General features: G+C 48.6%; 2 protein-coding genes across 2 annotated transcripts in view; both read left to right on the top strand.

The window, feature by feature from the left end:
- LOC311427925 (olfactory receptor 14C36-like) overlaps window positions 1-14,923 on the top strand; it is a gene marked incomplete at both ends in the record, with an annotated part of 221,329 nt that overhangs the window by 192,367 nt on the left and 14,039 nt on the right. The gene's annotated exons all lie outside the window — the stretch shown is intronic.
- On the top strand, window positions 7,630-8,565 carry LOC311427990 (olfactory receptor 14C36-like; the record flags this gene model as incomplete). Its single annotated transcript, XM_084539561.1, has 1 exon — window positions 7,630-8,565. One exon carries the CDS (start codon window positions 7,630-7,632, stop codon window positions 8,563-8,565), a length of 936 nt encoding a protein of 311 aa, XP_084395687.1.

Below are 14,923 nucleotides of genomic sequence, written 5' to 3'. Positions count from 1 at the left end.
TTTTAGAAGTTTGATTTGTGCTGTTGGACTGTGGTTGTCAAACATGATGTGCTTTAACCTGGCGGGCAGCTCAGCACCACACAGCTGTTAGCTCACACCAACCCCCCCACATGCTTATCGGTTGAGGTCAGGGCAGTTGAAAGGACTGAAATGGTAGAGAAAGAATTATAATAGCACTTATTTTTAGTACTATTATTGTTATGTACACAGCAAGCTATGCACAGTGCAATTGATCATTACTGACTGATGTCCAGCCTGTCCCCAACTGGTAGAACATTCTGGTAACCATCTACACCTTCTTTGACCTTCAACAAGTCCACAAATGGAAGGGTCCTCCCAGGGACTGGGCAAGGTAGACAGCTCTTTAACATCCTCTCTCTTGAAGGCAGCTATCCCGAAACTCCAGCTGTACCCTTTTGGATCTTGGAAGTACCCTCTCGTGGGGAAGTCTATGTCAAGGTTTCATAGATCAACATTCCTCTCCCTCCTTTCTTTTCCGGGCAGTAGTTCTCTTCCATTCTCAGGAGCCTGATTTTCACACCCTCTGTTTTCTCCTGCATGTAGAGGCAACTGATCCTGGCACAGGTTGGTGCTCTGGCCTAGCAAGAGCAGACCTGAGGGGGTCTGGTCTAGTCTGGGGCCTGTCACAGTGGCTGGAGTGGCTGTGGGACATGTCAGAGGTGTTGGAGTAGCTGCAGGGCCTGTCCCAGGGGTTGGAGTGACACTGACTGAGGCTCCCTTTGGAATTCCCTTTGGAATTGCCAAAGTGATAACCCCTCCTTTTCAAGCACTTCTGCAGTTTTTAAGGATTCTGCACGTGCTCAAGGGGGAAGTTCCAAAGCACTGGAGGTGCCCACTGCTCTAGGTGCCTGCCCAGATCCTCCCATGCTCCCTGCCACTCCTAACTCTCCTGCCTTGGGGCAGGTCTCAGGAGGGCATTCTTCAAGAGCTGTTTATCCATAAACAATAGCTGAAAGACATTCAGGAGACATCACAGTAGGACCATCCCATGGATATTCTGAGTTTTGTAGAGGTAGTGTAATTACCCTGGAGGAGAAGGGGGAGGTGTAGAAGTGGAGAAGTGTACATCCCTTTTCCTCCCCTAGATTGGCTCCTTAAAGCAAAAAGGTCAAATGTGTAATTCTTAATAGTTTCTGAGTGATGGTTCCTGAGGAATGGAGGTGATGGCAATGCTCAGTACAAAGAACAGATTTGTCACATGACCAATAATTTTATAGACTCATAAGGTAGTGTTACACAACATAGCAAAATATCTTTAAACCAGCCCCAAAAATGATAAACAGCACAATGGGAACACGTGCAGTAAGTAATGTGCTATACAACACATTTCTGAATGAAAGCCCAACAGACCTGAGATCCAAAATGTCGACCTTGTGATCAGCAACTATTAAACTGGTCTAATGTTTATAACAATTTAAATTTAGCACTCTGTGGTAAGATCTGTCATTATCTCAACACTTTGTGCCCCACACCGTGTGCCAAAAAGACTTCTGTGGTTTAACGCGGCAGTTCGAGTACATGGAATTATTTGAAGAGGTCCAGAGGAGGGCCACAAAGGCGATCAAGGGGCTGGAGCACTTCTGCTATGAAGGCGTGGTGAGAGAACTGGTACTACTCTGCACCGGAGAAACCTTAGAGCAACCTTCCAGTACTTAGAGAGGACCTACAGGAAAGCTGGGGAGACAGTCTTTGTCTGGGAGTGTAGTGAAGGGACAAGGAGTAATGACTTTAAACTAAAAGAGGGCAGGTTTAAATTAGATATATGGAAGAAATTCTTTCCTCTGAGGATGGTGAGGCATTGGAACAGGTTTCCTGGAAAGGCTGTGAATGTCCCATCCCTGGAAGTGTTCAAATAGGTTGCAATGAGTTTTGAGCAACCAGGTCTAGCAGGAGGATGGTTGGAATAAGAGGATCTTTAAGGTCCCTTCCAACCCAAACCATTCTATATGTATGATTCTATGTTCCCATGTTTCTATGATTATCTGTGACACTGCTACCGTTGTCCTTGTGAAGCTCATAAAGGCTCTCCTCAGAGATTTTAACCAAGATTTTTGGTTAGTCCAGCTGGCATCCTTACAAGTGGTGTCCGCCAGGGGTTGGTACTACAACCTGTCTTGTTTAATATCTTTATTGATGACCTAGATGAGGGGATTGAGTGTACCCTCAGTAAGTCTGCAGATGACAACATGTTGAGAGGAAGTGTTGATCTGTCTGAGGATATGTAGGTGGCCCTTCAGAGGGACCTGGATAGGCTGGATTTCTGGGTTGAGGTGAATGGGATGAGGTTCAACAAGGCCAAGTGCAGGGTCCTGCACTTTGGCCACAATAACTTGATGCAACACTATAGGCTTGGGGCAGAGTGGCTAGAAGACTGTGAAGAGGAAAAGGACCTGGGAGTGTTGATGGATGCTCGGCTGAACATGAGCCAGCCATGTGCCTAGGTGGCCAAGAAGACCAAGGGTTTTCTGGCCTGTATTAGAAATAGATCAGCCAGCAGGAGCAGGGAGGTGATGATCCTCCTGTACTCGGCTCTGGTGAGGCCACACCTCGAGCACTGTGTTCAGTTTTGGGCCACTCATTACAAGAAGGACATCGAGGTCCTGGAATATGTCCAGAGAAGGGAAACCAAACTGTTGAGGGGGCTAGAGCACAGGTCTTATGAGAAGAGGCTAAGAGAACTAGGATTATTTCCTTTGGCGAAGAGGAGGCTCAGGGGAGACCTCATTGCACTCTACAACTTCCTGAAGAGAGGTTGTGATGAAGTGGGGGTCAGCCTCTTCTCTCAGATAACTAACTAATGATAGGATTCGAGGAAATGGCCACAAGTTGTGCCTGGGGATGTTTAGATTAGATATCATGAAAAACTTTTTCTCTGAAAGAGTAGTCGGGAACTAGAATGGTCTGCTCAGGGACATGGTGGAATCACTGACCCTCAGTGTTCAAGAAGCACCAGGACAAGTTGCTAGGAGATATGGCTTAGTAGCTTAGTGAGTAGTATTAGTGATAGGAAGGTTGGACTAAATGGTCTTGTAGGTCCTTTCCAAATTTGTGCTTTTATGATTTCGATGACTCTATCATAGGACAAGGGGAATGGTTTTAAACTTCAAGAGGGTAGATTTAGATTCGATAGTCAGATGAAATTCTTGACTTGGAGGTAAGGCACTGGCACTTGTACTGTGGCTCCAGAGGTCACCCAGAGGGAGTTTGGATCAGCCCATGCCCTTGTGTTTGAAGGAACAGCTGGTGAGAGTGGAGAGGCAGCAGTGAAATCACGGAAACAGCAGAGTGAGAGCAAGGTGGGGAAGAGAATTGTCTGTCTGCAGCCTTCAGGGAAGTGTGGGACAGCACAGGAAAGCGTGCAGAGGAGAAGGCAGAGGGCTCTGACAAGAATGGAAGGCTGCAGCAGCACTGACATCTTTGTTCCCTTGGCCATGGCTTATGAGAAGATGTGTTTTACTCATGGCATTGGGACTATGTGTTCTCCTTTCAACCATGTGCAAACACTGGGAGGTGTCATAACGTTGTCCTTCACCTATGGTATTGTGGACATCGTCCCCTACCCCACAGACCCCAGGAAGAGCCCTGAGTGAGACATGGAGGTGCTGGGGGTGCAGGATCTCCCCTCCAGTGGCAGGGGTAAAGACTTGGCCTTTCTGATTCACCAAAATAAACAGTGATTTTCTCAGCACAGTGCCTTTGCCAACCTGTAATCATGGCCTCCAATTATCTGCCCTAACAATTCCCATGGGAGGCTTTGTGAGTAACCGAATAAAATAGACAACAGAGTATTGAGTATCCTAATACTACAGAATAGTGTAGCCAACAGAGGTGACACAGGTACTCTGATATATTGACAATCATCAGAAAGCTGATCCCAGTTAGATGACTGATATAGGGAGGTCAGGAGTAGCCTGGCCAGGAGAGATGTCGGATTTGGGGGAGGGAAGAGGAAGGGAAGAGGAGCTCAGAAGCTTACCTTTGTAGAGGTAAGAGGGTTCATGTAATGTTGATGCTGCTGTAACACTGACTTCAGTCTTGTAACGCCTTTAAACAATAACAATAATCCCTCAACCTAAACATTAGTCGAACATGCTGACAGGAATCCACTATTGTAAAGCAGAACTCAAAATATCACCTCAAGAAAAACTCAGCCCGTAGCCCCTTTTTCTTACATTTCCTCTCTTGCTCACCCTAATCCCTGCCCTTAACACTAACATTAAATGCTCTATTTATCCCAAGACTTCTTCCCAGACCTAAATAAAACCCTAATCCATAATGCTTTCCCATACCCTAACCAGAGACCTGACACCACAAACAGAACAGTAAACCTTCCAACTAAAATTTTGTTTACTCTCTAAACCAGAAAGGTAAGTCCCAGTCTGTAGGGGACAACAGAGAGGTGAGCTCTACCTCAGGATCTCCTGCCCCAGCAGGAGCAATATGACTGTGGCAGTGATTGTGAGGTAACTTCTGTCTCTGCCCTTGATAGAGCAGCAGCTGGAATGTGTCAAGGAAAGGGACTGTGAGGTCACTTGTGTCTGGAGGTGGCAGGTCACCCTTGACTTCTCCCTGGGAGCTGCACTTTTGGGCTGACATCTGGCAGTGGCCCTGCTAGGCCAGCACAAGGCACTTGCTTGGCATGCTGACTGGGGGATCCCCTCTGCCTCCAGAGCCAGGAGGACCCAGGCAGAAAGAAGGCCCCCAGATGGGTTGTCCTGTCCCTTCTGCTTGAGTCCATGAGTGGGCATCAGGAGGCACAAGGCTTGGCTGTGTGTAGCCAAGAAGCTGCAAGGCCAGCAGCAGGCCCCTGGCTTGGAAGCTGCTGCTGAGGTGACTTGTGTCTGGTTGGCTGAGAGGCCACAAGGAACCTGCTGGTTTGGGATGCCTACTTCAGGAGTGGTTTCCACCCTGATGGAGCTTCCTTTGGTAGTAGGAAAGAGCAGGAGAGAAAAACTTGCCACAATGTGTGCCCAGGAATATTGGCACTGGCCATGAGGAAGAAGAAATGTCCAGCGGAACAACTGGTCTCGCTGACCTAGTCGGAGGCAAAGAAGGCATTAAGTACCTCATCCTTTACGTTATCTCAAGATCTTCACCAGATTTCCACTACATCCAATAAAGGATGATGGTTCTCCTTAATCCTCCTTTATTTATAGTATTTTTATAAAGAGTTTTTCATTGTCTTTAAGAGTCACAGACAGATTGAGCTCCAGCTTGGCTTTGGCCCTTCTAATTTTGACCTGCACAGCCCCATAACATTCAGGACACAGCTCCAGGCAAACTGACAGCATGCATGAGAAGGAAGCACAGAAGAGGTGGAACCTGTCAGCTTTCCATTTTCTTCTGTGGCTCTGTGCTGCAATTCCATTCAACTGGTTACTCCTGTATTATCCAAACTTTCCTGATGCTGTTGTCTTCTCAAAGATAGCACAATCACCAGCAAAGTTTGAACTGTCTGCCTGCAGACATGAAGAGCTGACAGAATGGAGCATCAGTGTGGGGCAACCTTGAGAAACTGCAGGATTTTGCCTACAGAAACCTCTTGGCATTTACAAGGAGAAGAACCCCATACTGCACCACAGGAAGAGAAACCCACACATCAGCGCAGAATGGAACCTTGCTGAGTGAACAGTGGCCAGGAGGAGGAGGGCCTGGGCACCACAAGGGATGCCATATGAGCAGTGGTGCCTGCTCAGCAGCAGCTAGGCCAGTTTCCCACAGAGCTCCCTTACGAGGAGCATGGCCAACAAGAAGATCTGAGTTATGAGACTCCTCAGAGATCTAGTGTGGTACTACACAGAAGAGGGTCTGCAGCCAGCAGGAAAAGACATACAGGTCTAGGAGTCCCTCAGACAGCCTGGTGTGGAGAGGATCAAGGGCTCTACCAAGGCTGAAAGTCTCAACAGGACTCAGGTCTTTGTGCCCATGGCTATGGCTGTTGTCTCTGCTACTGACGCCTCTAAGGAGACAGCTGATTGTTAAAGCACCAGGGCCTCATTGCCTCCTCGCCCACACCCATGAGGCAGGCAGGGGTCGTACCATTCTCCTGCACTTGGCAATGCACATCCCCATCTCCTACTGCCCCACAAAGAGCCCTGAGCAAGGTGTGAAGGGAAAGGATCCCCCTTAAAATGGGTTGGATGTCAAGTCCTGGCCCTTGTGCTTGGTGACACACATCCAGGTTTCCTACACATCAGTGTCACCTTCACATTGCCTTTGTCTCCTTGTCCTCACTGCCTCCAGGGTTCTGCTCTAACGAGCTCCAAGGGAGGCTGTGTCAGTGCTGGCCCTCAGGGGGACACTGCAGGAAACTTGCCTCTGACTTGGACTTCTGGAGAGCTGTCTTCAATTGTCTGTGAGTGCCTGAGGTTCGTGGGCTCATCAGCATAGCCCCCAGAGGGGTGATTGCAGTGCCTTGGGCTAGTGCTGTGCTGCTGAGCTGGGCCGGGCTCGTGGGACAGAGAAAACTCATTTCAAAAGTGATCCTGTTGCAGAGAGACAGCTGTGGCCAGGAGCAGCTCCTCTGCACAGCGCAGCAGGGCTGGGGGGCTCTGACCACAGCTGGCACACAGAGAGGAGGGAAGGAGAGAGGGGCTGAAGGCAGTTGGCAGTGGGAGGATGCTGAGAGCTGCCTGCAGGAGAAACCTGCACAGCCCTTGACAAGGTAAGGGTCTGGCTGCAGGGCCATGCAGCTGCAGGTCCTGGAAGGGTCTCCTCCTGCTGGGTGTTGTTTCTGGGAGGGCAGTGGGCAATGCAGTAGGCTTTGAGAGTCCTGCTGCATTGCAGTGCAAGGTGAGGAAGTCTGGCAGAAGCCCCTTGGAGTGTCATAACCCAGCTGCCCTTTTTAGCCAAGAGTTGGGTGTCCAAGTCTCCTCCAGACACTGCAGGGGATGCAGATTGGGTATTGGGACACCCCAGATTTCGAATATCCAGCTCTGTCCGTGGGGCATTGTCCTGGGCTGCATTCTTCTCTCCCGCAGGATGTAGCTCTCTCCTGGCATCCTTGTGTTATCCAGGTACCTCAAGGAGAAGACACCTCTGTACTAAACCCATGTCTGTGCTGCTGGATGGCTGTCTGTGGGCAGCTGGAATGAGGCTTCCGCACTCTTGGAGAAGAGGGAAAAGCTGAGATCCTGCTCATGTACCTGGAGATAAGGTGCGGATTCTGTCCATCTGCACTGGGGTTGGGGCTTCTTTGCTTTAAGCTGTCTCTACTTCTTTGGAAACACAAGAGTGTGATTGTTCTACTAAGCATAATAAAATCTGACTCGCTCTACAGTGTGGTTGGAGGTGTTTTTTGCAACAACCCTGCAAAGTTCATGGATCACATAAGTGGACTGAAGTTGAGTTTCCCCCTTGTTCCTGCTTTCTGACTGCTTCACAGAAGGAAGGACACCTCTAAAGTCCCCAGTAATGCATGCTTGCAGTGCCAGTCTCACCGAGCATCAGCTGGGACTCAAGCGATGGAGCTGCAGAAAGCTCCTTTTGCAAAGAGAGGCTTCAGATGAGAGTGCTCTAAGGCTTGCAGTAGGTTTTCCTCAGAGAATTGTCTTCTAAACTTTTTCTGCCTTCTCCTTCTCTACGGACAACAGTGTTCAATGTCAGAAAATGCCCAACATCAGCTCTGTGAGCGAGTTCCTCCTGCTGGCATTCGCAGACACGTGTGAGCTGCAGCTCCTGCTCTTCACGCTCTTCCTGGGCATCTACCTGGCTGCCCTCCTGGGCAACGGCCTCATCCTCAGCGCCATAGCCTGCCACCACTGCCTCCACACCCCCATGTACTTCTTCCTCCTCAACCTTGCCCTCCTCGACCTGGGCTGCATCTCCACCACTCTTCCCAAAGCCATGGCCAATTCTCTCTGGGACACCAGGGCCATCTCCTATCAAGGATGTGCTGCACAGGTCTTTCTCTTTGTCTTCTTTATCACAGCAGAGTATTCCCTTCTCACTGTCATGGCCTATGACCGCTACATTGCCATCTGCAAGCCCCTGCACTACGGGAGCCTCGTGGGCAGCAGAGCTTGTGCCCAGATGGCAGCAGCTGCCTGGGGCAGTGGCTTTCTCAATGCTGTCCTGCACACGGCCAACACATTTTCAGTGCCCCTCTGCCAAGGCAATGCTGTGGACCAGTTCTTCTGTGAAATCCCCCACATCCTCAAGCTCTCCTGCTCAGATGCCTACCTCAGGGAAGTTGGGGCACTAGTTTTTAGTGTTTCTTTAGCCTTTTGTTGCTTTGTTTTCATCATGTTATCCTATGTGCAGATCTTCAGGGCAGTGCTGAGGATGCCCTCTGAGCAGGGCAGGCACAAAGCCTTTTCCACGTGCCTTCCTCACCTGGCCGTGGTCTCCCTGTTTGTCAGCACTATCATGTTTGCCTACCTGAAGCCCCCCTCATTCTCCTCCCCATCCCTGGACTTTGCAGTATCTTTTCTGTACTCCATGTTACCTCCAGCAGTGAACCCCCTCATCTACAGCATGAGGAACCAGGAGCTCAAGGATGCACTGAGGAAATTGTTTGAATACATATTTCTTAAGAAAGTATAATGTGCCTTTACATTGAGTTTATCTCAGAAACAGTTAGGAAAGTAATTTGGTATTATGTTTCTTGATAAATATGTCCTCCATGTTGTGGAGTCGATTTAATTAATGTCATTGTTAGCCTCCTACTTGTTCATTTATCTCTTTACTCTTCCTAATCATCTCATGTATATGTAAAGCCAGGCTTTCTGTGTAGCTATAGACAATAAAGAAGGGAGCAGAAATTCATAGGTCTCAGCTGCAGTGTATTCCCATCTCCTGTGAACTAGCAAAGAAGCTATTTAAAAAAAAATAAATAGCAAAACTGTTTGTGACAGTGATGCTTGACCACTTTCTTGAAACAGGGCCTCAACAGATAGAGCTTATTTTCAGGAGGACAGTCGTTTTCATAACGGGAGCTCACCTCTCCCCTCTCCTTCCATTTTCCACCTTCTATTGCTGAGTGTGACATCATATGGTATGGAATACCTCTGTGGTTGGTTTAGGTTAGCTGACCTGGTGATGTCCCTTCCCTGTCTCTTGCGCACCCACAGCCTGCTGGCTCTTTGAGGAGGGGGGATTAGAGGGATTCCTGATGCTGTGACAACATTGCTCAGCAGTAGACAAAACAGAACCGTGATACCAGTGCTGTTCTAGCTACTCAAGCAGAGCACAACACTGGGTGGGCTTCTACAGGAAAAGTTAACTCCATCCCAGCCAGACCCAGTACGGTCACATATTGAAAACACAGCACCACAGGGGCTGCTCTGCAGAGACTAACTCTGTCCCAGACAGAGCCAGTGCAGGGCCACACACTGGACAAGAAGGCTCCCTCTGAGCTCTGTGGGGAGTCAGGAAGGTCCTAATAAGCAGCAGGATGACTGAGGAAGCCCAAAGGCCCTTCTGAAGGTTGACTTATTCCCACCTGGGAGGCAGTGCTGGGCAGTGGGAAGGGCAATCAGAAAGACACGGGAGAAGGCTGTGAGAAACAAGGAAATATCTCTGCCGTTGCCCCAGGGCTGCAAAAAATCACTCACTGGCCTACTCTGTCAGGCCAGCGTAAGCCCAGGAGACAGCAGTGAATGGAGCCCGCAGAGCGTGAGCCTGTCCCATGTGGACTAAGCAGAACTCAAATGCTCAGTCTGGTGTGAGCTCTGCAGCCCCAGGGCATGCAACAGACTCAGCAAAGGAGCCTAGCAAGTGATTCTTGCAGCCCTGGGGCAATGGCAGTAACACCATGAGCTGGATCTGCCTCCCAGCCTGCCCAGCACGGCCCTGCAGAGTGCCCCCATGCCCTGGGCACCACAGCCCCCTCGCTCTGCAGAGCAACACCTCTGGTTGTCATGTCAGAGATCTCAAATTTTGACTAAACTCATACCTCAAAGCTGTTTTTAGTTTTCTCCATAGAGGCGGCCACTGCCTCCAAGATGTCTGCGGGGAGGTAAACCTGCATGAAGGCCTGCAAAATGTTACCCTGGATCCATAGGAGTCATTTTGGAACCAACACTTCTTCATAGGATGTACACTTTTGTGGAGGTGCAGAGCTGATGGGCACGTGCAGGACGCTCCTACAGAACTTTGTGCCCTTTTCCCTACTGACTACAACACCACTTCTGTCTCAGGAACAGAGTAGCCAGCAGAGTGAGACAGATACTCTGAGATCATGAAAGCCATCAGAAAGCTGATCCCAATAAGAAAACCAATATGAGGATGACAGGAGAAGCCTGGCCAAGAGAAGTGAGATTTGGGGGAGGGAAGAGGAGTTCGGGAAGCAGAAATTAACGATTTTGTAGAGGTAAGAGGTTTCATGCAATATTGATGGTGCTTTAAAACTGGCTTTAAACAGTCATGTAAAACACTTACACTTTTTTGACCAGTAACCCTAATCCCAAAACCTGAATGTTGCTCCAACACCTTGACAGAAATACCCTGCAGTAATTCCTGACCTCAGAGTATCCCTTCAAGCAGAACTCAGCACATGGCCCCTTTCCTTACCTTTACTCTCTTGCTCATCCTAATCTCTTCCCTTAGCACTAGCATTAAAACACTTTATTTAACCCTAGACGACTTCTTGGCAGACCTAAAGAAAACCATAAACCACGAAGCTTGTCCATACCCCAGCCACAGACCTGACACCCTATGCAGAACACCAAATCCTCCCAACAAACCGTTGCTTAAACTCCAATGCAGAAAGGTGAGCCCTTGTTCAAGGCCAGTTGGCAAGTGACTTTGGGCAACCTAATCTAATGGAAATTGTCCCTGTCCATAGAATAAGGTTTGACTAGACGATCACAGAATCACAGAATCATCTAGGTTGGAAGAGACCTCCAAGATCACCTAGTCCAACCTCTGACCTAACACTAAGCAGTCCTCTGCTAAACCATATCACTAAGCACTACATCTAAACACCTTTTAAAGACTTCCAGGGATGGTGACTCCACCACTTCCCTGGGCAGCCCATTCCAATGCGTAACAACCCTCTCAGAAAAGAAGTTTTTCCTAATATCCAACCTAAACCTCCCCTGGCACGACTTTAGGCCATTCCCCCTCATCTGGTCACTGGGCACGTGGGAGAACAGACCAAGCCCCACCTCGCTACAGCCTCCTTTGAGGTAGCTGTAGAGAGCAAAAAGGTCACCCCTGAGCCTCCTCTTCTCCAGGCTGAACAATCCCAGCTCCCTCAGCTGCTCCTTGTAAGATTTGTCCTGGGTTACACGTACTTGGGTAGTGTAAGGCACAATGCAATTCTTTTTGCCTTCTGCATCTACAGCACAGGAAGTAGGACTGTCCTAGTCTATTGACTGGACAACAGACTAGGGTACAAAAAGTAAATGTCTTTACTTTTCATCCTGAGTTTTCTACAGAAGACCCAAGAGAGACCATGGATGACCAGGTACCTACTAATATTTAATTTGAATTTCTCTGGTTCCAATGGTCATTTCAATTTTATTTCTCTTTATTTTATTTTATTTTATTTTATTTTATTTTATTTTATTTTATTTTATTTTATTTTATTTTATTTTGTTTTGTTTTGTTTTGTTTTGTTTTGTTTTGTTTTGTTTTGTTTTGTTTTGTTTTGTTTTGTTTTATTTAAATTTATTTTATATTATTTTATTTTATTTTATAATATTTTATCCTGCCCCCAAAAAAATGTGACTTGTTTTAGAAAGGGTTTCATGTGCTGAACTGTGCTGCAGTTACAGGGACAAAGACCACTACTTGCAGTGGAAGTGTCAGACCACCAGACTCTGCTTTTCCTCCCTATGGAGGTCTCCAAAGAAGTGACCCTGGATCAGTAGCAATAGGAGAATGATGCTTCAAACGGAAATGCAACAAAATTCAGCCTTTGAAACAAGAAAATATTTTTATTATTTGCTTTGTGAAATCTTTTCCCTGAACTATGTTATGCAAGCTCTGCAATTAGCTGCAAAAGGCGTGAAGGTTTGAAGAAAACTATGGAGGAGATGTTTGGAATTTCTGCATTTTAATGAGTTCCATGGTGTATTGTGGTGCTGAGTCTATGAAGCTCAGGTACTGAGAGGAGAACGATGCAACTGCTAGAGAAAGTAAAGTCAGAAGGAAAAGCTGAAGTGACTTGGGGTATTAATGGGCCCCACTGAGGGCTGTTACTAACAAAGCCTCCCCAGGGCCTTGTTAGGGCAGATAATCGGAGGCCATGATTGCAGACAGGCAAAGCACTGTGCTGAGAAAACTCTTTGTTGGTTTTAGTGAAGCAGAAGAGCCAAGGCCTGACCCCAGCCACTGGAAGGGGAGATCCTGCACCCCCACATCTGGCTCAAGGCTTTTCCTGGGGTCTGTGGGATGTGGTGGGCAGTGTGATGCCATGAGAAGAACAGTGGTATGACACCTCTGAGCTGCTGCATAGGGTTGCAAGGAATCAATGAGGCCCCATTGCAGTGAGTACAACATATCTCCTCCTAAGCTACTGCCAAGGGGAAAAACCTTCACAGCTGTTGGGCCTTCCCTCTTTACCAGCACCCTCTGCCTTCTCCTCTGCAGGCTTTCCATTGCTGTCCCACACATTGCCCTATTTTCTTGAAGTCTGCAGACACCCATCTCAGTTCAGCATCTTGCTTTCATGCCTTGCTTTCACCCATGTCTCATCAGCCCTCACCAGCTGTTCCTTGAAACACAAAGCCAGGGTCTGATGAGAGGGTGACCTCTGGCACCACAGCATGACCCTCTGAGGGACATTTCTCCCTCCTTGTGACCAGTGCCAGCCTTCCTGGAACACTTTGTGGCATTTTTTTCTCTACTGCTCTTCTCTGCTACCGCAGAAAGCTCCATCTGCTAGGAAACCACTCTTGAAGTAGGCATCCCAACCCAGCAGGCTCCTTGCGGCCTCTCAGCCAACCAGACACAAGTCACCTCAGCAGCACCTTCCAAGCCATGGGCCTGCTGCTGGCCTTGCAGCTTCTTGGCTAGACACAGCCAAGCCTTGTGCCTCCTGCTGCCCAGTCATGGACTCAAGCAGAAGGGACAGGACAACCCATGTTGGGGCCTTCTTTCTGTCTGGGTCCTCCTGGGTCTGGAGGAAGAGGGGATCCCCCAGTCAGCATGCCAAGCAGGTGCCTTCTGCTGGCCTAGCAGGGCCACTGCCAGATGTCAGCCCAAAAGTGCAGCTCCCAGGGAGAAGTCAAGGGTGACCTGCCACCTACAGACGGAAGTGACCTCACAGTCCCTTTCCGTGACACGTTCCTGCTGCTGCCCTATCAAGTGCAGAGACAGAAGTGACCTCACTGTCACTGCCACAGTCACAATCCTCCTGCTGGGGCAGGAGATGCTGAGGCAGAGCTCACCTCTCTCTAGTCCCTTAGGGACTAGATTTTAATTTTCTGTGTTAGAGATTAAGCAAAGTTTTAGTTGGAGTGTTTTGTGTTCTGCTTGTGGTGTCAGGTCTCTGGTTAGGGTGTGGGCAAGCATTATGGTTTAGGGTGGTTTTTTTTTAGGTATGGCAAGAAGTCTGGGGTTAAATAGAGCATTTTAATGTTAGTGTTAAGGGCAGAGATTAGGGTGAGCAAGAGAGTAAAGGTAAGGGAATGGAGCTCTGTGCTGAGTTTTTCTTCAGGTGCTACCTTGAGTTCTGCATTACAATAGTGGATTCCTGTCAAGGTGGTTGACTAATGTCTTGGTTGAGGGATTAATGTTACTCTTGAAAATAGTGTAAGGGCCATACAAGACTGTTTGAAGTCAGTGTTACAGCAGCATCAACATTACCTCTTACCTCTTACCCTCTTACATCTACAAAGGTAAGCTTTCGAGCTCTTCTTCACTTCTTCCCTCACCCCAATCTGACATCTCTCCTGGCCAGGCTACTCCTGACCTCCCCATAACAGTCATCTAACTGGGATCAGCTTTCTGATGGCTTTCATTATATCAGAGTACCTGTGCCAGGGTACCTGACTATTCTTTGGGAGAAAAAGTTTGTCATGATATATAATCTAATTTTTCGTAATATCTAATCTAAATCTCCCCTTGTGGCCATTTTCTTGAGTCCTATCATTACTTATCTGAGAGAAGAGGCTGACCCCTGCCTCATCACAACCTCAACAGCATGTGTTCTCACCTCGGCAATTCCAAAGGGACATAAGTGACTGGAATGTGCTGGGACTTGGTCTGTGCTTACTGAGCCTCAGTGAGTGCCACTGACTGAGCAGGTGCAGATGGTTACCAGAATGTTCTACCAGCTGGGGACAGGCTGGACAACAGTCAGTAATGAGCAATTGCACTGTGTTTAACTTGCTTTGTACATAACAATAACAATAACAGCAACTCTTATTATTTCTCTTCCCTTTCAGTCCTTTAAACTGCCCTAATCTCAACACATAAGCATTTTGGGGGGGGAGAGGGCTGATGTGAGCCAACTGCTGTGTGGTGCTGAGCTGCCCACCAGGTTAAAGCACAACATGTTTGACAACCACAGTCCAACAGCACAAATCACCCTTGTAAAAGTCATCTCCCCTGTGTTCAGAGAAGTGCAGATGGTGACAAATTCAGTCTGATTCAAACAGCACACCCCAATAGAGACCCTGCTGCCTTGGGGAGCTGTCAGCCCTGAGGCCTTGGGGACGCCTCGAGGGAGCCCAAGGGCACAGAGCAAGCGATGCCATGGTCGGGTGCTGTGCTGCTGAGCTGGGCCGGGCTCCTGGGCCCAAGGGGAGCACCTGACAAGTGCTGCAGAGAGACAGCTGTGCCCAGGAGCAGCTCCTCTGCACAGTGCAGCAGGGCTTTGACCGCAGCTGGCCCGGGGAGAGGAGAGAAGGAGAGAGGGCTTGGAGTCACTGAGGAGTGCAACAACAGAGGGCAGCGTGTGGCAGGACACATCTGCAGGCTCTTGACACCGTGAGGCTCTGGCAGCAGGGCC

The sequence above is a fragment of the Aythya ferina genome (assembly GCF_964211825.1).
Source record: "Aythya ferina genome assembly, contig: HAP1_SCAFFOLD_29, whole genome shotgun sequence".
Classification (NCBI taxonomy): Eukaryota; Metazoa; Chordata; class Aves; order Anseriformes; family Anatidae; genus Aythya; species Aythya ferina.
This window is presented reverse-complemented; position numbering and strand designations above follow the sequence as displayed.